We start from the raw sequence: 23,119 nt of genomic DNA, 5'->3' as shown, positions 1-23,119 counted from the left end.
TTACCCCAAGCTATCAGACTCCTCAATACTCAGAGTCCAGACTGACATCGACATCATTTATTATTATATTGTAATTTGTCCTCTACTGTGTCCATTGTCTTGTTTATTAATTATTGTACTGCCCTGCACTGTTTTGTGCACTTTATGTAGTCCTGTGCAGGTCTGTAGTCTAGTGCAGTTTTTATGTTGTTTAACATAGTCTAGTGTAGCCTTGTGCTGTCTCACATAGTCTAGTGTAGCTTTGTGTTGTTTCATGTAGCACCAGGGTACTGTAGGAACGTTGTTTCGTTTTTACTGTGTACTGTACCAGCAGCTTATGGTCAAAATGACAATAAACTTGACGATTTGAAATGAATGTCTTTCTGTGACATGTACAAGCAGCGTCAGGTCCCTTTGAACATCAATATTATCCAATTGTCACGTTTAATAAAATATTCTGCAAAGTGGATGACCTAACATTTTTCCACATTATATATTCATCTGTCATGTTCTTGCTTATTCACTGAGTTTATCTTTATCTATGGCAAGTCTCTTTATATCGACCTCCCTATGCATGACTCCATCTAGTTTTAGATCATCAGCAAATTTGGAAATAATACACTCACTGGCCACTTTAGTCGGTACACCTGAACACCTGCTCATTAATACAAATATTAATCAGCCAATCATGTGACAGCAACTCAATGCATAAAGGCATGCAGACTTGGTCAAGTAGTTCAGATGTTGTTCAGATCAATCATCAGAATGGGGAAGAAATGTGATGTGACTTTGACCATGGAATGTTTGATAGTAACAGACGGGGTAGTTTGGGTATCTCAGAAACTGCTGATCTCCTGGGATTTTCACACATAACAGTTTCTGGAGTTTACAGAGAATGGTACAAGGAGCAAAAAAAAACATCCAGTGAGCGTGAGTTTTGTGGGTGAAAATGCCCTTGTTAATGAGTGAAGTCAGAGGAGAATGGCCAGACGGGATCAAGCTGACAGGAAGGCACAGTAACTCAAATAACCATACGGTGCAATAGTGATTTGCAGAAGACCATGAACATACACTCAATAGCGATTGAGTGGCCACTGGGTACATCCTGTACCTAATACAGTGGCTTTAACTGCATATTTGGAGCCCATCACATAGTTGTGAATGGGTGTGGGCCAAATACCAATCCTACTAGAAACCCCTAGTCACAGCCTACCAACCTGAGAACGACCTGTTTGTTCCTACCTTTGTTTATTGTCTTTTTCTTTTTTTCAATCCTTGCCAGTTTAATTCCCCAATTCCACAGATCATAAACATGAGAATAAAACGAAACAGGTACGGGAGTAAGCCAAATGCCCTCAAGACTGCTCTACAATTTAAGGCTGATGTAATCCTGGCCTCAAGACACTCACTTCCTTGACACCCTCAGTGTAAGAGTTTCTATCTCTTCCTAGAGTATATTTAATAAACTGCATCCACAGCTTTCAAAGGCAGTGAATTCCAAAGGTTCTCAACCTACTCAGCAAAAAAAATTCTACTTGAAATGTGTTACTTTTTTTTATTCTGAAACTATGTGCAATAGTTCTAGATACTCTTATTAGGGAAAGAAATCTCTAAGTATCTACCCTGTCAGTCTCTTCCAAAATCTTAAGTCTCAATTTTATCTTTTGTCAAAACTCCATTGGTCCAACCTGCAAATCTTTTACCCCAGAAATCCAGACAGTCACCTTTTGTAAAGAAGAGCTAATATGCAGATGCTGAAAATCCAAGCATCACACACAAAATGCTGGAGGAACTCAGCAAGCCAGGCAGCATCAATGGAAAAGAGTACAGTCGACATTTCAGGCTGAGACCCTTCAGCAGGAGTGGAGGAAAAAGATGAGGAGTAGAGTTGAAAGGCGGGGGAGGGGAGGGAGAAACACAAGGTGATAGGTGAAACCGGGAGGGGGAGGGGTGAAGTAAAGAGTTGGGAAGTTGATTGGTGAAAGAGATGAAGGGCTGGAGAAGGGGGAGAGGACAGAAGGCCAAGGAAGAAAGCAAGAGGGAGGAGCACCAGAGGGAGGTGATGGGTCAGCAAGGAGATAAGGTGAGGAAAAGGGGATGGGAATGGTGGTTGGGGGGGGGGGGGGGGTGAGGGGAATTACCGGAAGTTTGAGGTCGATTTTCATGACATCAGGATGGAGACTACCCAGATGGAATACAAGGTGTTGTGTCTCCAACCAGAGTGTGACCTTGCCATGACAGTGAAGGAGGCCATACACAGACATATCGGAACTGGAATGTAACACTTTCTCCATTTCAAGCACTTACTTCTTTAAATATGAAAACAAAAACTATACAGGACACTCTAGGTGTGAACTTACTATCACCGTAAAGAGTCGCATCAGTATTTCTCTACTTCTCAACACTTCACCGGTGTTCCAGTACTTTTTGCATTTCATGTACTAGGGTCCCAAAGCTTTTGATACCACTATATCTTGAAGTTGCACTACATTTAAATAATAACCTGATTACCTACTTTTCTTTCCAGAGTAGATAACCTTACATTTTGACTCCATCTGCTATTTCTTGCCCACTCTGTCCTTTTACAGGTTGTGATCTAGTGTCTTTGTCACAATTTGCATACTCATCAGTCTTTGTGCCAGCAAAAACATTACATTATCTCCCTGATCATTACATTAACTCCCTGTGTGAGGTATTATCAATAGCCTTTCAAGGGGGGGGGGGGAGAATGTCAACTCAGACCATGAGAGGCCTGCATTGGGCATTTCCATGCCTTACAAGGCACAGATTGGAAGTCTGTGTGGGGCGCCACTCCTCGCACAGACACCAGAGCAATTAAGTGCCTTGCTCAAGGGCACAAACACGCTGCCACAGCTGAGGCTCGAACTAGCGACCTTGAGATCACCAGATGAACGCCTTAACCACTTGGCCACATGTCCAACACATCAAAAATCTATATATACTACATCAACTAGTTCTTTCATGTCTACTAGACACATCCTCAAAAAGACAAACAGAAGTTCCTTGTGTAAATTTATCCAATACAGAAATTGTACTGCAAAATGCTTGTGTGTGTCTTACAACTGAACTGAAGGCAAAAGTCATTTGAACTTCCTTGGTCCATGGGTTATAGAAAAACTCCAATAATCTGGTTTACCAGGAACTTTGGTGGTGCTGAAACAGCAGAGTTTCTCGACCAGTGGATGTTATTTTATTAATATCCCAACACTTTTAATTCACCTTAAAAATGTTACACATTATGTTCCAGAAATTTTCCAGGCATACAATACAGTAACCATGAGAATACAACCATAAGAACGTGAAAGTCACATGAACACGGGTGGGACTTGCGAAGAGTGATGACAAGTGATGATTGATTCGGTGGTTTGAGCTGATGCTAATGCCTTGGCTCACTTACTGCAGCATTTTATATCAATGCAGTGGGAATGAAAGTAGAGCAGTCAGTGGGCTCAGTGAGTGTTCATCGAGGCCTCACCGATGGGCTGGATCGCAAACGGCGCCACAGATTGGCAGAAAGGGATGTTCACTGCAGTATTTTAATGCTTGATCTGTTCTGTCCTAATAAATGAAGTTTGAAACAGGGAAAGGGGATTTATGTCTTTCTGTCTTACCAGCGGATCGCGAACCTTTAGGCATAACAATGTTATAAGGAGATTTGCTGATTTGGTCTTTGTCATAATGTTTGATATTTGGAATCTCCCGAGTATTCATTTGCGTACCTTTTCTCAACAAGTAGTTGACCTTGATCTCTCAATCACTCCCTTAGGTGGCATCCGTTAGTCTCACAAGATCATGGATCTGCACCTGGAAAGTATTGCCTCAGTCTGTGTTAGAGCAGCGTCTGTTGTGGCTGTAGAGGCCCACACAGGAGTGACGGTCCCGGCTGCAGTGATTGCACTTGAGGGCGCTGTCCTCCAGTGTTATCTTGGTGCTGTTTTTCCGACGAGTGCGCTTTTCTTCAGCAGCAGGCCTCAGCTTCTCTTCTCTTTTTAGACCTCTGCGTAGTTCCAGCCTCCAGTGAGAGCGATCGCTTGCGATGTCCTCCCACCTCTCGATGTGCATTTTCAGTGACTTCATGTCTCTCTTGCAAACGTCTTTGAAACAAAGATGGGGCCGCCCTTGTGCTCTCTTGCCGGAGGCCAATTCCCCGTACAGCAGGTCTTTCGGATCCTCCCGTCTGACATGCGGTGTACGTGGCCCAGCCAGCGGAGACGGCATTGTTGGAGCAGGGTGAAGAAGCTGGGTATCTGGGCACGGGCCAGGACCTTATTGTTGGTGACTTGGTCAGTCTACGTGATGTCCAGGATGCGTCTCAGGCTGCAAAGGTGGGAGGTGGAAGTTACCCTTAAACTAATGGTAACTCTCCCCATATTCCAACATGACACACTCCATCAACTGAAGCTCCAAACCCTACTTCTTACCAGCAACACCACTTTTTACTGTCTTGACCCACCAACCTGCACTCTCACCAATCTGTCCTCTTCCCTGGGACCTGACAAAGTTTCTCTGCTAGGTTCACATCAAAGGTAGAGAAATGGATTTTTGAAAGGCAATTCATTTTGCACACAATGCCATAGGTATCATTGATTTAAAATATATAGAATGGAATTTGTAAGTTCAGAAATGGGCTCCTGTGGATGTACATAGTGGCATAGAGGAGCAGAGGACCAGTGAAAGCAAAAGGCAGATTCAGGAAAGAGCTACTTATCAGTAAAACGTAACATCAACTTTAAAACAGTATTTTTTAAGAAAATAACGAATTATAACAGAGACAAAACTAAAATCATAACATGACCACAAACTTACGAAAGGATTGAACAAGATAGTTTCCAGTAAAAGAAAAGCTAAGAATGAGAGTACTGTGTCACAAATAAATGCAAGGTATTTAGAACAGAAGAGAAAAAACATCATGTACAGTGATATGTAAAGAACCCTGGAAGTTACTTCCAGTATTGGGTAATATAGAATCTATATTAATAACAAAATCCAGATCGGATAGATGAAGCAATACATTGTTGGAAGAACATTGTAATGTGAATAAACTTGATTAGGTGCGTTTGTATGGTGGTAATCAGTGAAGGAGACCTTATATTTAATCCAAGTGATGTCCTTACTCATGTCAAGATTTTAAATTCATCAGAATGTCTATCTAAAACATATTACCTCAGTGAATCATTTGTTCAAAAAATTTCATGACATTTTAATCATACCAGTGAGATAAAAGTGGTAAGCTCACCATCCAGTTGTGACAATATACACAACTGGGACTATCAAACAGAACCTTGTATTTTGTATTCTGGTTTGAATACTTAGATTTCAATGCTAACAAAAACTCCATCATCTGAAGATCTCTTTCCAAGAGAAACATGTTTCCCTCAAAGCCAAAAAGAGAAAACACCAGTCACCAACAATGCCTTACAGAAATTTCTGTGGCCTTGAATCTGAATACAAAGTCAGTTAAGGGATCTCCAGGAAAAAGTTTCTTCAGCAATTTTTCATGGTCAAGGACAACTTGCTTCCACTCCAGCTCTGAATTCTGAGGTGGCCGATGAGCCCAATATGGGATCCACACATTTACCACAGCTGAGGTTAGCAAAGGAGTAGAGCTCTTTCTGCCCATTTTTTTGCTGAACCTCCTAAAACTCCTGACAAAAAGAATTGAGTTACTCAGTATCATCCTGGATGCTCCTTCTTCAATTTGAGCAATCATGTCCCAAAGGTAGCCATGAGTCAGTGAAAATATCACTTTTTATTAAAGAAGCCTTTAAGAACATTCATTTAATGTTCCCATTGTCCTTTACATAATCTTTCTTTGTCTGAGGTCACTGTGGAATGCATATTTCAGGAATCTGCCTTTTGGGATGTCATTACAGCCAGCTAATTTCTATATGCAACCCAAAGGTGTGCAATTTAGGAGGTTAACTGGCCGCTGTAAATTGCCACATATAGTGTGGGTGGTAGAATTAATGGGAATATGAGGAGAAAAGGCAACAGGGAAGTGAGTGGCTCTATGAACTGGCATAACATCCTATTCCTGAGGGAAGTATGGGATATAAGACATGAATTCCTTCAAAAACTACATATAATTCCCAATTACATGTAAAAATTTTGTAGTTTCTTATGAAAATGTAGACAAGGATCTCACTTGAAAGATTCTGAATTCACTGGAATTCTACAAATCTCAGACTGAGCTGAAAAGTGGAGAGCAAATGCATTGAAGATGCCAGTTATAACAGGAGGATTAATCATTTCTAATCCCACCGCCACCCCCAATTCAGTGTTATTATCAGAAACAAGAAAAAGTATCAATAACCACCAAGTCAAAGCTTCATGTGGCCAGCTACACAAACATAGTAGCAAAAAGAGCCAGAGGATAGATATTCCGCGTTCTAACTCCCCAAAACCTTCCCACTTTCAACAAGTGACAAACCACGGTGTGAATGAATACTCTCTGCTTGCCTGAATATGTGCACTTTCTGACAACACTATAAACTAATATCAACACCATCCAATACAAAATTGGTACTCCATCCACCACCTTAAAACATTCCCTCCTTTCAATGCAGTAATTCACCGTGACATCTTTCACTGCACCTCTCAAGCCTGTAACCCTCAAGAATCAAATAAAGGCAACAAATGTACAGAAAACCATCCTCTGCAGATGTATTCCTATCCTGACCCTTTCATTACTGTAACTGGAGACAGAATCCTGGAACACTAAGCACCATCTGTGTAGAAGCAGCATCACAATAGAATATACAATGGTTTAATAATGTGACTTCCCATGGATTAAAGTACAATGAAAGAACAGGAAAAACCTGTTCCATATTTTATGCTCACTTTTCTAGTACATTTGTGTTTTCTCACATTCACTTAAAAACTGACCTTCAAAATAGCCATAGGTATTGCGAAAGTTACACAATACCCAAGAACTTATTTCCATTTAAAACTTAACCATTCATAACCTTTTACATTGGACTATGTTAGCTGAGTAAGTATTTTTGAAGTGTAACTAGTTAAATTATACTGGCAGGCATATCAGTCAAATTCTAAATTGGCAGAACATCTGTTTTAACTGTTTCTCATATGTTGTCCAGGTCAACAAGAAAACTTATAAAATATGCAGTGGAATACTTTATGTCCAATTGAGAAGAGAAACAGGAGATTTTTCAATGTTACTCTACATCTGGAAGATGTGACAATGTGGCATCTCTTCCACCTTACACTGAAGAGTCATTACTAAGCCAAGACTGACATCTTAGGATCCCATGCAGCAAACTGTACTAAAGTCAAGAACACAAAATAATCACAAACTTGTGACGTGACACTGCGAAATTACATATCTGAATCTTGGCATTCAAACTGTGGCAGGTTGGCTCAGTTGAGAACACACTCATTAAAACCATTAAAATCAGATTGAAAGCAGAATGTAAAAATCAAGCACAGATTTACAAATCCTGCATCTTGCAGACATGCTTTTTGACACCAGTCATCTCACAAGAAAATGTCACATTTCAAAGTGTCATTGAATTTAGTGAATGCTGATAACTTCCATTTCAGCTAATTGGGCATTCAGATTAGACGACTTAAATTTCTTTTTTGGTATAACCATTAATCAAGGAACTGAGCAAAAAAAAATTAACGTAAACCACAATCTCATATTTCAAATTGCAGGAATTACCAAGCTTTCACTTGTTTGTGGCATGAACCAATCAAGTTGCCTCTAAAATTCTGTATCATTAGTCTGAGATACCATCTTGAATTTTCACCCAGTGAAAATTTGTAGAGGAAATGTTTAAAAGAATCTCATGATAAAAAGTAACAGTACATTGAAAAATGATAGAATTGCTTGTGTTAATGTGGAAAATTTTTCTCTTTACAAGCAAGAGGAGCTACATATCAATAATTTGTTTGAACTACTGTCATGTCAACTTTGCTTCATCTGCCGACTTTAACAGCATCAGCCATGACTCAGATGGTCGTACTCCCTGAGAAAGAAGACTTCCACATTAGACACTTAAGCACAAAAGCTTTAAGTAAAACTTGTCAGTAGAACTATTGAGGGTACTTGCTGTCAAAAAGGTCTTTTACCAGAAGAAAGTCAAACCAAGGTTCCAGCTGCCCTTTAGGGTGGATGCAAAAGTGTGGTGCACAATAAACGGGCCTCAAGATGTATCTGATAGCCAGTCTGAATTTATAACCTGCTTCTGTGAGCAACAGGCCAAATACATGCTACTCCCTGCCTGCATCTACCTGCAGGAAGATCCTGAAGCTCACTGTTAATCAGCAAGTATCTATGAAGCAAAGGGTTTTCCATCAAGGAAAGGTATGCACTGCCCTTCCCAAGAAATGCTTTGCTAGCCAGCTAAGATATATCCCTCCGCTTACCAGTCGTCAAAATTGTCAAACAATTGGAATATTAATATCTGACACTCATAAAGTTTCTAAAGTATTCAAAACTGAAAAATAAATATTACAAGTAAAATAACTCAATTTTAAAACTATTTTAAATAAAATCAATGAAATTCACTAGAAAATGCTTAAACTATTTTCTTCAGTTTAAGTTCATAATTAATTCAAAGAAGTGTTAATTATTTTAAATAACTCTCACATATACATGTTTTTTTTCCCACCTGGTACAGGGTTAGCACTCACAATCGACTATATTACCACTGGAAAAATGCAAGATGTTCTGCCCCTGGAGTACATGAGAATTACATTGGTGTACTATCTAAAGGACAGCGTTGAAAGTCTCTTAGCCAATCAGGGGTTTCTATGTTTAGGTTGACGTCTCTCAGAAGTGACTCAATTGCTAACCAGCTCTTCAATACAAAAAATGATATGCACAACTTATATAAGAGGTTCCTTGACAATATTTCAAAGAGTAGGGGAATTCACGAATAGTTGTCCTTCAATCAACATTAGTAGTAAAAGTAGATGATTTGATTATTATTACATTGATGGTTGTGGGAACATATCAAATGCATATATTCTGCCATACTGCAACATTACACTTCAATTTTTCTTCCTTTCCCATCTGTAAAACCACAGTTCCTGTTATATGCCAAGAACATTTCCACTCTAATGGTTTGGACATAATTGTCTACTTCATTCTTACTCTCCAACCACAACATCTAATTTGGGCTCCTACTACGGAAATGGAAAAGCTAATGGAAGATTAATTTGCTGTTATAACCAAATCTAGTTCTTCTGGTATAATGAGACTGCAAGCCTCAAATATTGGGGCTGTTTTGGGTTTTGATCAAAATTGAGAAATTATTTTAAAAGTTTCTCCACAAAAAGAATTTACTGGCTATGACCATGGAGTAATCAGTCATAATAAATATGCAATTAAGTTCAAGTAAATGTCATTATCAAATTACATACATGTCACCATATGCAAACCTGAGATCCATTCTCCTGTGGGTATAGTAAACAAATCTGTAGAATAGAAACTATAACAGGATCAATGAAAGATCAACAAGAGTGCAGAAGACTTGAACTTGCAGAGACTTTCCACTCCACACCTATCTTGCTGATACCAGATTAAAACAGTGTCAGCAGAGGAGTGGGGAGGAAAAGGGGAGTAAAACTGAATTCTTTCAAAGGTTGAAATCATAACTAATATAAAGGAAAATAGCTATGGTCATCATAAAATTGGTATGATACCCATGGGATAGTTACTAGAGATTGTCAAGTAAATCTTCCTTAACTAAACCATCTTTTTTAGTCGCTTTATTAATGACCATCTCTATTGCAAAGACTAAAAGCTGCCTAGCAGTAATTCACAATTCTTCATCAATGAAGCAACCTAAATAGGCTCCAAACCACAAGGTGTGTTGACATGGAAAATAACATTGGAGCCATGTAAATCTCAGATAAAGACAGTTTGTGATATGAGAGAAATTATTTCATGTTTATTTTCCTTTTCAATGACAGTACCATCCTTGATACTTTCAACATCATAACTCTGGAGTAAACTAGATCTGGCATATTAATAAGCAGTTTATGAACCCTTTGTAATTACCTGGTTTTCTGCATTAATTACTCATAAAATGTGGTCTGATATTCATCTGAGTCACAGTAATAGACAAACACAATTGGCCTGAACTAGCATCACACAATTAATTGTACTTTTCATGTCTTTATTGAACACATTGTTTAATCATTCACTGTCCAGGCTGAAAAATTTAATAACTGCTCGAGCCTCCTTTAGTAGCAATAAGTTTCACCAAACATTTCCTGTAGCTGCTGATCAGAATTGCACAACATCGAGGAGGAATTTTAGATGATTCCTCCATACAAAATTGTTTCAGTTCATCAATATTTTCCTGATACCTTGCATGAACAGCCCTCTTCAGGTCATGCTACAACATCTGAATTGGGTTAAGGTCTAGACTCTGACTTGGCCATTCCAAAACACAAATTTTCTTCTTTTTAGACCATTCTGTTGATCAACTCTTGTGCTTCAAATCATTGTCTTGTTGCATCATCCAACTGCTATTAAGCTTCAGGTGACAGACCACTACCCTGACATTCTCATGTAAAATGTCTTGACACAATTTTATATTGATAGTTCCCTCAACAATTGCTAAACAAGCCATGAGGCAGCAAAGCAGCCCCAAACTCTGATGCTCCTTCCACCATGCTTCACAGTTGGGATGAGGTTTCAGTGTTGGTGTGCAGTGCCCTTCTTCTGCCAAAAAGTTCAACTTTTGTCTCATCTGTTCACAGAACATTGTTCCAGAAACATTGTGGAACATCCAAATGGTCTTGTGCAAACTTTACATGCGCAGCAATTTTTTTTTGGAGAGCAGTGGTTTCGTCCATGGTGCCTTTCCATTCTTATTAAGTGTTTTTCTTATAGAGGACACATGATCAGAGACTTTAGCAAGTTCTAGAGATTTCTGCAGGTCTTTTGCTATTATCCTTGAGTTCTTTTTCACTTTCTTCAGCATTGCACATTGTGCTCCTGGTATGATCTCTACAGGATGCCCACTGCTATGGAAAGTAGCAACAGTACTGAGTTTCCTCCATTTGTAGACAAGTTCACTTACTGTGGTCTGATGAGTACTCAGGTCTTTAGAAATGTTTTGTAGATTTTTCCAGCTTCATGCGTCTCTACAATTCTTCTAAAGTTCTCTAAAAGCTGTTTTGATTGAGACACGGTGCACATAAACAGATCTTACTTGACAAGAGCAGACTCATCAGTAACCTGACTTTGTGTGATTTTTTTTAATATATAGGGCATGGTATCTCTACAACTCACACCTCCAATCTCATCTCATTGATTGGAACACCCGACTCCAAATAGCTTTTGTAGAAGGCATTACCTCAGAGGTTCACATACTTCTTTGAACTTGGCTACGATAGTTTAAATGGTGTACTCAGTATTGACGAGAAAAAAGTATAATTGTTTGTGTGGTATTAGTTTAGGCAGATTTGGTTTGTCTATTATTGTGACTTAGATGAAGATCAGACCACATTTTATGAGAAATTAATGCAGAAAAATAGGTAATTGTAAAGAGTTCACAAACTTTTTCTTGCAACTGTACCTAATTGTAAAAGGCATGATAAATGGCCTGATCTCCAAAGACTTCTGCTGCCACTGAAATACAATGATGAGGCCATAGTGGTGTTAGGGCACAAGATGGCAGGAGAGGGTCAACCTCAGGAAGGACAAGGATGTGAGGCTCAAATTTGATGAATCCTATTCTCATCTGAACTGCCAGATTTTCCCCTCACACTAAGACAAAAAAAAGTTAGAGGTTAAAAGGATTTAAGGAGCTGCTAAGTAACAGCAGGTCCAGTTGCTAGACAGATAAATTTTACAAGAGCAAAGGGTACAATAGAGAAGATAATTTGCCTTATAGCAACACCTGCATTGCAAACTTTCTTATTTAGTGCATCCCGGTTCTGCAGGACATGATGCAGATAGATAAGTCAAGCAACAAGAAGTAATAATTAGCTGGCACCTTCCAGGTGTTTAAAGCTCAAATTCTCCCCTTTCCCCATTATTAATATAAACAAATCACTCCAAGCCAAGCTTGGAATACCTCTATACTCATCAAAGTATTTGCTACACTCCGACTGAAAATGCAAAATATAAAAAAATGTCAGGCACCTCAAAACCTGTAGATATCCAAACATAACTGATGATTCCAGATTAAAAAACCTGACGAATTGCTCAGAGCATTTCAAAATGAATCCCAAAATAGCACCAATGCTTTCTTTATAATACTGAAGCCATATGTTTCAATGATATGAAACCAAAACTGCAGTAAAATGGGAGTGTATGTGCTACGAGACTTACCTTTTAGTCGTTCTAGTAGATCAATCTGTCCAGCAGAAGCCAGAGCCAGAGCCTCATCTTCAATGCTACCCTGCAGTTGCTTCAGGACTTCCTGCAGCACGAAGTGAAGCACAATCAGAATGGCTATAAACATAACAAAACCCAACGTACAAGATAGGCTGCACACTGCTCAGCAGCCACACACTGGAGCCTCCAACTGCACACTACACCAGCAAGAGGAGTTGCAACAGAACTCATTTATGGCCTCCTCATGTTTCTACTTCCCGAGGAAACAGAGGTTAAATCGAGAACCAACAATTCATTTATTTATAATGCATCAGCACTTGAAGATGATTTTCACTGCTTTGGCTGCTACCAATTTATCTATAAGTTGAGATACGATTTGAACTGGCCATACTGTTACTATACCAATATTTCCAATTTCTTAGTATAATGCTACACTGTGTTCTGATTCTTTCCTTAATTATCTATAAATTGTTATGAGAGGTGAAGGAAAAATATTCCTAATACATTTCTAGCAAAATACGTACCCAAAGTACAAGCAACAACCTACTGAAGGAACTCAACAGGTTAAGCAGTTTCTGTGGGGGGCGGGGGGGGGGGGAGAGGGGAGAGGAGCTCTCAAGATTTCAGGTCAAAATGTCAACAATTTCTCCTCCTGCTTCTAACACCCCCCATCCCCACAGGTACTGCTCAAACCTCTGAGCTCCTTCAGCTGATTGATTGCTGCTCCACATTCCAGCGTTTGCAGTCTCTTGGGTAGCTGTCTGACAGAAATACAAATTCATTTACAGCCAAAAATAATCAAACAGGCTGTTGGATTACTGTTTTTGTATCAAGAGAATGAGGATACAAATGCGTGAAAAGCCCTACTTAGACCACACCGGAGTACTGTGAATAAATCTGCGTACCAAACTCTGAGAAACGTATCAATCAGGATTGAGCACAGGGTGGATCTACTGGCCTGGCACCTCAAATCCAAAATGAGTATAACATTACCATAATCTAGGTGCAATGTGATGCGATGAAAATTTTCAAGACATTAAGGAGAAATGATAAGAGTAAAGAGAAATGAGTTCTACTTTAAGGAAGATCAGAATCAGGGTCATTGCACAAAGAATTAGGAAACACATCTACTTGCGAAGAGTGGTAGAAGTTTGGAATTCTTCTTGGATATTAAAAGGATTTACAAGATATGAAGTTCATGCATTGGGGCAGTGGGCCGTATCTCAAATAACAGTGAGTCGGAATACACGAAGGATATAGAGAGTCTGGTGACATAGTGTCATGACAACAAACCTTCCCTCAATGGTAGCAAAACAAAAAAGCTACTCACAATAGATCTCCTATCTACATCAACAGTGCTGAGGTTGAGAGTTCCATGCTCCCAGGAGTAAACACCAATTGCCCATTTTGGTCCAAACATGTACATGCCATGGCTAAGAAAATTCACCAATACCTTGACCTCATCAAGAAGCTAAAGAAATTGGATTTCTCCCTTTTAACCGTCACCAATTTTTATCAATGCACCATAAAACACATCCTATCTGAATCCATCATGGCTTAGTATGGCAACCGGTGCCATGGCAGTGTAGTGGTTAATGCAACCTATTACAGCTCAGGTCGAAGTTCAGTTCTGATGTAATATGTAAGGAGTCTGTACGTCCTCTGTGTGGAATGTACAAGTTTTCTCCAGGTGCTCCAGTTTCCATCCACAATCCAAAGACGGTTAGTAGGTCATTGTAAACTGTCCTGAAATTAAACTAGGGTTAAATCAGAGGTTGCTGGGCACCACGGCTCAAAGGGTTGGAATGGTCTATTCCGTGCTGTACAATAAGTAAATAAACAAACAAACAAGCAAGGCTGCAAGAAACTGCTGAGAGTTGTGGACATAGCTCAGCACATCATGGAAGCCAGCTTCCCCTCCATGAATTCGCTCTACACTTCTTGCTGCCCCAGGAAAGAAGCCAACTTAATCAAACATCCCACCCACTCTGGACACTCTCTTTTCTACCACCCCCTCCGTCCATCAGCAGAAGACACAAAAGCCTGAGAGCATGTACCACTAGACTCACCAAAGACAGCTTCTATCTTGCTGATTTAAGGCTATTGAACGGTCTCCTAGTATGGTAAAATGGTCTCATTATACTTGGAGACCTTACTATCTTCTTTTTTTGAGCTCGCACCTTAATTTTTTGCCCGCATTGCACTTTGTGTAACTTTATTCTGCATTGTTACCTTATACAGCACTACCTCAATGCACTATTGCAATGAAATTATCTTTATGGACATATGCAAGACAAGTTTTTCACCATACTTTGGTTCTTGTGACAACTACAAACCAATTCAATCCAATATTCTGATGAAAGATTATCCATGATTTAATGGATGAGAGTGGGTGTGATGATCTGCAAAGATTACCCATTTCCATTTCTTACATTCTTGTGACAAAGCAAGAACAAGCTTTGTATCACACCAGAGAATAAGAATTTATTTATGAATACTTATGTTAAATTCATATCTTAACTACATGCAATACTCAAGACAGTTGGTTTCTTACTAAGTCAAAGGAGATGCTTTTTCCCAAAAGCCACTTTCAGCATCAAAGACTACTTTGATTCAAGGCTCATCATTTACAGCAGATTGACAATAACTCAATTTGTTCTAAATACAAACATAAGAAGTGCTGTTGGAAAGTGATGCTTAAAACAGTACCTCTACAATTAATCTGATTTGGAGGACATTAGGAAACCTCTCCATAACTCTTTTGCCAATGCTTGAAGGTGAAATATTTTGAAGCGTACACTGTAAAGCTTTCTTCTTTCAGACTTCAGGATGACCCAAAGGATTTTACAGCCCATTTGTGCAGAACAAGCACAAACACAGAGCAATTTCAGGATTAAATTTTGACAGAATACAGAAGATAATTCCTCTTTTTTCCTCTCCATATTGTGTACCTCTCACCTGCCCTGAGAGACCAGCCAAGGCTATGGATTAGCTTCCCATCTACAAGATTCACTCCCTATAGATGTTCCATTAAATTATGAATTTCAATTGGATAACCACTGGCATTCAACAAGTTATCATAAAAAACAGACCATTGTTGTGGCAAATATGCAACATCAGAATTAATCTTTGAATGGAAAGAAAATTTACAAAATTTTCCGTGCACAGTAATCTATTCAATTCCTTCTTTGATATATTCAATGACTTAGCCTCCATTATGTTCTGTAATAAGGAAGTCTTACCCAACCATCAGGGAGGAGGTACAAGAGCCTGAAGACACAATGTTTCAGGAACAGCTTCTTCCTTCCACTATCGGATTTCAGAACAGTTCATGAACCCGTGGAAACTACATCACTAGTTTTGTTCTCTTTTTGCACGATATGCTTTATTGTAATTTATATTACTTTTTACGTATTGCGCGGTACTGCTTGCTGCAAAACAACAAATTTCATGACATATGTCAGTGATAATAAACTTGATGCTAAACCCCCATCCAGGGAAGACATCCAGCCTTTCCAGTCATGTCAGAAATTGTATTTCATTTCAAGAGACTCCTCTACTTCCTCTAAACCCCAGTGAATGCTGGGCTATATGTCCCAATCTCTCTGATGACAGTCTTGTCATCTAAGGAACCATGCTGGTGTACTTTCGATTGTATTCCCTCTATCCAAACGTATTCTTACCTAGAAAGTAGATCAAAATTGCACACAATATTGATGATGTAGTCTCACCAAGGCCCCATATAATCACAGCGAGACACCTTTGCTTCCATACTCAAAACCACTCACAATGCAGGCTAACATATCATTTGCATCCATGATTTCAGTGATTGGTATATTTAAGTCACCCATATCATTTGCATGTGGCTAACTCACAGTTTCTCACCATTTCTATAATACTGCACCTTTGTTTTCCTCCCAAAGTGGAAAACTTCACATTTTTTCGGGTTATATTGCACTTATCATATATTCACCCATCAATTGCCATTAGTATATTTGCATCTTCCTGATATCTTCATCCCAGATTGCATCATCAGCGCAATTAATAATAATATATTGAATGATACCTCATTGGGCATTGCCTGCCACTGCAAGACCCACTTACTTCTACTCTCTGTTCTCTAGTTGTAAGACCATAAAGTCATAAGATATAGTAGGCCATTCGGCCCATCGAGTCTGCTCCGCCATTCAACCATGGCCGATCCAATTCTTCCAGTCATCCCCACTCCCCTGCCTTCTCCCCATACCCTTTGATGCCCTGGCTAACCAAGAACCTGCCTATCTCTACCTTAAATGCACCCAATGACTTGGTCTCCACAGCCACTCGTGGCAACAATTTCCACAGATTTACCACCCTCTGACTGAAGTCATTTCTCCGCATCTCTGTTCTAAATGGACGTCCTTCAATCCTGAAGTCGTGCCCTCTTATCCTAGACCAGCCTACCATGGGAAATAACTTTGCCATTTCTAATCTGTTCAGGCCTTTTAACATTCCGAGTATTTCTATGATATCCCTCCCTCATTCTTCTGAACTCCAGGGAATACAGCCCAAGAGTTGCTAGATGTTCCTCATATAGTAACCCATTCATTCCTGGAATCATTCTTGTGAATGAACCCTCTCTAACGTCAGTATATCCTTTCTAAAATAAGGAGTCCAAAACTGCACACAATACGCCAAGTGTGGTCTCATGAGTGCCTTATAGAGCCTCAACATCACATCCCTGCTCTTATATTCTATACCTCCAGAAATGAATGCCAACCAACTTTCAACCCATGTGAATAAACATATCTCCCCATACCACACACTTGAATTTTGCGCACTGATGTCTCAGGTAGGCCTTCTGAAAAGTACTCTCACAATAGAGGTCTAAAGGCAGCCCCTCTTCAAATCATATATAAAAGAGAGAGGAACCATCTAGTCTTGGTTAACTAACAGCATTCTAACAGTATAGTAAAATCAATTGCTGATTTTTGGTAGTAAACAGCAAGTGTCAACAGTTAATCCATGCATAAGTAAGGTAAAGTTCCTCCCCACACTTTGTCGCATCAGGTGGCAATCTTGCCATTTCTTTAGCGTTTGTCTGTTTTACAAGGCCAAATTACCAGCTCGACACTCAACCCAGCATGCAAAGAGCCGGCCAGATTCAAACCCAGGACCTCTTGTTCCTACGTCCAGGTACAGATGCCACTACACTACCAGCATAAACAATACATAAATGAACAAGCAGTAAAATAAACCCTCACAACGATTTATATCTAAATACCACCATATTGTTCAATTGTACCTATTTTCATGAAGTAGAGCTGCTGCCTCACAGCTTCAGCAACACAAGGTCAATCCTGACCTCAGGTGGTGTTTGTGTAGAGTTTGATCATTCTTCATACGACTACATGGGTTTCCTCTGGGAGTTCCAATTTCTTCCCACATCCCAATAAAGGGGATAAGTTCCCAATAAGTTAATTTACCACCAGTATGTGCAACTGAGTGGTAGAATTAGGAGGAGTTGGGGGGGGGGTGTGGAACTGGTTGACAAAAATGAGGAAAGTATATAAAAGTGGGATTAGGGTAAACAGATCCTTGGTGGGCTGAAAGGTCAGTTTCTATGCTGAATGACAAAAAACTAAACAATTATACCAACAATTATACTCAAAAAGGAGGAAACTGCAGGTTTCTGTTCACAACCTCATAGTGAGAATCTAATATTGGTCAGGTAATCAAAGGAAGGTGCAGAACTGAGAAGTGGCTGTTCTCTTGAAGTTCAGAACACAGGAATCAACTTAATCATTAACATTCATATAATTCTGAGCATGGCCAAAATATAAAGCATCTTTATTTGACAGTGGAGAAAGAAAAGGGGCAATAAGAAAAAAAAAATTTCCCATTTTAAAAAAAAGTTATTTTTGTGCACAGCATTAATGTTCTTACCTTTTTGGGTCTGAAATTATGGTAAACTTACTTTAATGCAAATGTAAACTTACTTTAATGTAAATATACATTTGTGGTAGATTTTCAGCTTCAAAAAAGAAGAATTTCTGAAATCATTGGCACAACATTCTGACATCACAAACAATCAAACCACTGAAACCATGGTGATAAAATGAAGCAACTTTATCCACCAAATTAAAGAAACTAAGGATCAAGTGCAAAATAGAGTTGAAGTCATTAGTTTACATACACTTCGGTTGAAGTCATTAAAACTCATTGTTTAACTACTCCACAGATTTCATATTAGCAAACTATAGTTTTGGTAAGACGTAGAGGACATCTGCTTTGTGCATGACATGAGTAATTTTTCCAACAATTGTTTACAGACAGATTATTTCACTTTTAATTGTCTATATCACAATTCCAGTGGGTCAGAAGTTTACAAACAAAATCAAACGAAGTCAGCCAAGACCTCAGGAAAAAAAAACTGTGGACCTCCACAAGTCTGGTTCATCCTTGGGAGCAATTTCCAAACGCCTGAAGGTATCACATTCATCTGTACAAACAATAGTATGCAAGTATAAACACCATGGGACCATGCAGCCGTCATACTGCTCAGGAAGAGGACGTATTCTGTCTCCTAGAGATGAACGTACTTTGGTGCGAAAAGTGCAAATCAATCCCAGAACAGCAGCAAAGGACCTTGTGAAGATGCTGGAGGAAACAAGTAGACAAGTATCTAAATCCACGGTAAAACGAGTCCTATATCGACATAACCTGAAAGGCTGCTCAGCAAGGAAGAAGCCACTGCTCCAAAACCACCATAAAAAAGCCAGACTACAGTTTGCAAGTGCACATAGGGATAAAGATCTTACTTTTTGGAGAAACATCCTCTAGTCTGATGAAACAAAAATTGAACTGTTTGGCCATACTGACCATTGTTATGTTTGGAGGAAACAGGGTGAGGCTTGCAAGCCGAAGAACACCATCCCAACCGTGAAGCATGGGGGTGGCAGCATCATGTTGTGGGGGTGCTTTGCTGCAGGAGGGACTGGTGCACTTCACAAAATAGATGGCATCATGAGGAAGGAAAATTATGTGGATATATTGAAGCAACATCTCAAGACATCAGCCAGAAAGTTAAAGCTCAGTCACAAATGGGTCTTCCAAATGGGCAATGATCCCAAGCATACCTCCAAAGTTGTGGCAAAATTGCTTAAGGACAACAAAGTCAAGGTATTGGGGTGGCCATCACAAAGCCCTGACCTCAGTCCGATAGAAAATTTGTGGGCAGAACTGAAAAAGCGTGTGCAAGCAAGGAGGCCTACAAACCTGACTCAGTTACACCAGTTCTATCTGGAGGAATGGAACAAATTTCCAGCAACTTACTGTGAGAAGCTTGTGGAAGGTTACGGAAAACATTTGACCCAAGTTAAACAATTTAAAGGCAATGCTACCAAATACTAACAAAGTGTATGTAAACTTCTAACGCACTGGGAATGCGATGAAAGAAATAAAAGCTGAAATAAATCATTCTCTCTACTATTATTCTGACATTTCACATTCTTAAATAAAGTAGTGATCCTAACTGTTCTAAGGCAGGGAATGTTTTCTAGGATTAAATGTCAGGAATTGTGAAAAACTGAGTTTAAATGTATTTGGCTAAGGTGTATGTAAACTTCTGACTTCAACTGTAACTGAATTAGATGGCAATTAAGACAACTTTAAAGCTGATATATTTAAGATAAAGGTGGAACAGGTGCATGATTTCAGATATTTTCTTGGAAGATGATTTGAGTAGCCCTGAGTTTTGGCACGAGGCCAAGTGGTTAAGGCGTTCGGCCAGTTACCTCAAGGTTGCTAGTTCGAGCCTCAGCTGTGGCAGTGTGTTTGTGCCCTTGAGCAAGGCACTTAATCGCGCATTGCTCTAGTCTGTGTGAGGAGTGGCGCCCCACATAGACTTCCAATCTGTGCCTTGTAAGGCATGAAAATGCCCGACGCAGGCCTCTCATGGTCTGAGTCGACGTTCCCTCCCTTCCTTTTATTTAAGAATTTGAACAATGGTAATTAAGTTGCTAAATAAGCATAAAACAAAGCTCATTTTCTAATTTTAGCGTGAAGGATAAGAACTTTCATGAGTGTTTCGCACTTTAAATTTAGGAATAGCATAGTACAGTTGTGTGGTTCAGTGTGGATTATCTTCAGGAACATTTGGATATAAACTAGTGAAAATTCAACAATAAAATTTAATTCCATATGCAATTGTTTCACAATCTTGTAATGGGAACATTCTGATGTAGCTTTGCCATTGCATACATTAGTAATCTCAGCATAAACACTTCAAATTTTACCAATTATTGTAATTAATTTACTCAGCTCATCCAATGCTAAATCTTTCATGAACCTCTACATTTTTACAACTTGTAATTTTTCCTGTATAAAAGTATATGCTTTATATATTTAAGTGTAATTAAGTTTATTAATGCACTAGAAAAATGAGTTTAACCACAAAACCCAGCACCTGTGAGTGAACCAGCTTTTAATTGAAAATTATTTCATCTATACAGTACAACTTATGGTTTATCTGTAAGGTCATTAATAAATTAAGTTTATTTTAATTTCTTGAAGTAGCTACTGAGGTCTACCTCAAAACACAGTGAATAGATGTGACAAACTGAAAACTTCTGGTGATTGATTTGATACCGTCAAACCTAATTTTGTGGGTGAGACGAGCTTCTAGCATGAAGTTTTTTTTTATCATGCATAAGAGGCATTGATTGAGTAGACAGCCAGTACCTTTTCCCAGGGTGGAAATGACTAATATGAGAGGGTATAATTTTATGGTGATTGGAGGCTAGTATAGGGGTGATGTCAGAGGTAGGTTTTATTATCCACAGAGAATGGTGGGTGCATGAAACGTGTTGCTAGGGGTTGTGGTAGAGGCAGATACATTAGGAACATTTAAGAGATTTAGATAGGCACATGAATGAAAGAAAACTGGAGGGCTATGTGGGAGGGAAATCTTGGAATAGGTTAAAAGGTTGGCACAACATCGTGAGCCAAAGGGCCTACGTTGTATGAGACAATGGACCATAAGTGCTAGTAAGTGGGACAGTATAATTGGGTAAACACGAGGAATTCTGCAGATGCTGGAAATTCAAGCAACACACATCAAAGTTTCAGTTAGTCCTGACGAAGGGTCTTGGCCCGAAATGTCGCCTGTACCTCTTCCTAGAGATGCTGCCTGGCCTGCTGCATTCACCAGCAACTTTGATATGTGTTGCCAGTATAATTGGGTACCTGATTGTCAGACAGACACAGTGATCTGAGGGACAAATCTAACCATCTAACAAAGACAATACAGTCGAGTCCAGTTAATCAAGGAGCCACTTCTTTGGAACAACTCTTAACCAAAACTAATCATGAAAATAGATGGGAATCCCTTCATTTATTTGGGACACTATACCACTTAATTAGGTGGGAGGATTGTTGCCAAACAGTTTCTAACTAGCATCAGTTGTGTGCACTTTTGTGACCATTAGTCACTACACTGTGCTTAGGGCGATCAGTTTTTAAATAGCCTCAGTTGTGTATGTTTGTGTTCAAAAAGCAGTGATTTCTGTCACTGATAGTTGGTGGAAAGTAAGCAGTAAGAAAATTTGGAACCGTTTTGCCCACTGTGGTTTCAAGCATTCAGGCTTGGAGATGCCAGAAACAGCTGGGAATAAAAGTGAAACAATTTCATAATTTCAACAAGTTAGAAATTACGAAGAATTTGAAGGTTATTAACAATCATCTTGAATGTTACAATGAAAATGAAGATCTGGAGGATGTAATAGTCTAAAACAAGTGGGAATAAAAGGACCCTTTTCTGGTTGGCTGCCAGTGACCAGTGGTGCTCCGCAGGGGTCGGTGTTGGGACTACTTCTTCTTATGCTGTATATCAATAAGTTAGATGATGGAATAGATGGCTTTGCTTCAAGTTTGCTGATGATACGAAGATTGGTGGAGGGGCAGGTAGTGTTGAGGAAACTGGAAGGCTGCAGAAGGACTTAAGACAGGTTAGGACAGGGCAAGTACGTTGCAAATGAAATACAATGTTGGGAAGTGCATGGTCATGCACTTTGGTAGAAGAAATAAATGTGCAGACTATTTTCTAAACAAGGAGGCAATCCAAAAACCTGAGATGCAAAGGGACTTCGGAGTCTTTGTGCTGAATACCCTAAAGGTTAATTTGCAGATAAAGTCAGTGGTGAGGAAGGTAAATGCAGTGTTAGCATTCGTTTCAAGACGTCTAGAATATAAGAGCAGGGATGAGATGCTGAGGCTTTATAAGGCACTGGTGAGGCCACACTTAGAGTTTTGTGAACAGTTTTGGGCCCCTTATCTACGAAAAGGTGTGCTGGCATTGGAGAGGGTTCAGAGGAGGATCACAAGGATGATTCTGGAAATGAAAGGGTTATCATACGAGGAATGTTTGATGGCTCTGGGCCTGTACTCGCTGGAATTTAAAAGGTTGAGAGGGATCTCATTGAAATCTTTCAAATGCTGAAAGCCTGAACAGAGCAGATGTGGAAAGGATGTTTCCCATGGTGGGTGAGTCTAGGACAAGAGGGCACAGCCTCAGGATAGAGGGGCGTCCATTTAAAACAGTGATGCTGAGAAATTTCTTTAGCCAGAGGGTGGTGAATTTGTGGAACTTATTACTACAGGCAGCTGTGGAGTCCAGGTCGTTGGGTGCAGTAAAGACAGAGAGTGATAGGTTCTTGATTGGCATGGCACCAAACGTTACGGGGAGAAGGTTGGGGGGGGGGTAGGGCTGAGGCAGAGAGAAAAAAGAATCAGCCATGTCTGAATGGCAGAGCAGACACAATG

At 39.6% G+C, this 23,119-nt stretch overlaps 1 protein-coding gene across 6 annotated transcripts in view; it reads right to left on the bottom strand.

Annotated features, from left to right (window-relative positions):
• The window catches only part of apc (APC regulator of WNT signaling pathway), a 210,190-nt gene that overhangs the window by 67,546 nt on the left and 119,525 nt on the right, over positions 1 to 23,119 (bottom strand). For 5 of the 6 annotated variants that reach the window (XM_072281388.1, XM_072281392.1, XM_072281389.1 and 2 more), the window contains one exon: positions 12,314 to 12,404. The exons of the other annotated variant lie outside the window; for it this stretch is intronic. In XM_072281388.1, coding sequence (XP_072137489.1) covers positions 12,314 to 12,404 — 91 coding nt within the window. The remainder of the gene's footprint in view (positions 1 to 12,313; positions 12,405 to 23,119) is intronic. 6 annotated transcript variants of the gene reach the window in all.

Source organism: Mobula birostris, chromosome 17 (genome assembly GCF_030028105.1).
Source record: "Mobula birostris isolate sMobBir1 chromosome 17, sMobBir1.hap1, whole genome shotgun sequence".
Lineage (NCBI taxonomy): Eukaryota > Metazoa > Chordata > Chondrichthyes > Myliobatiformes > Myliobatidae > Mobula > Mobula birostris.
The sequence above is the reverse complement of the archived record's forward strand: the minus strand, read 5'-3'. Positions and strand labels throughout refer to the sequence as shown.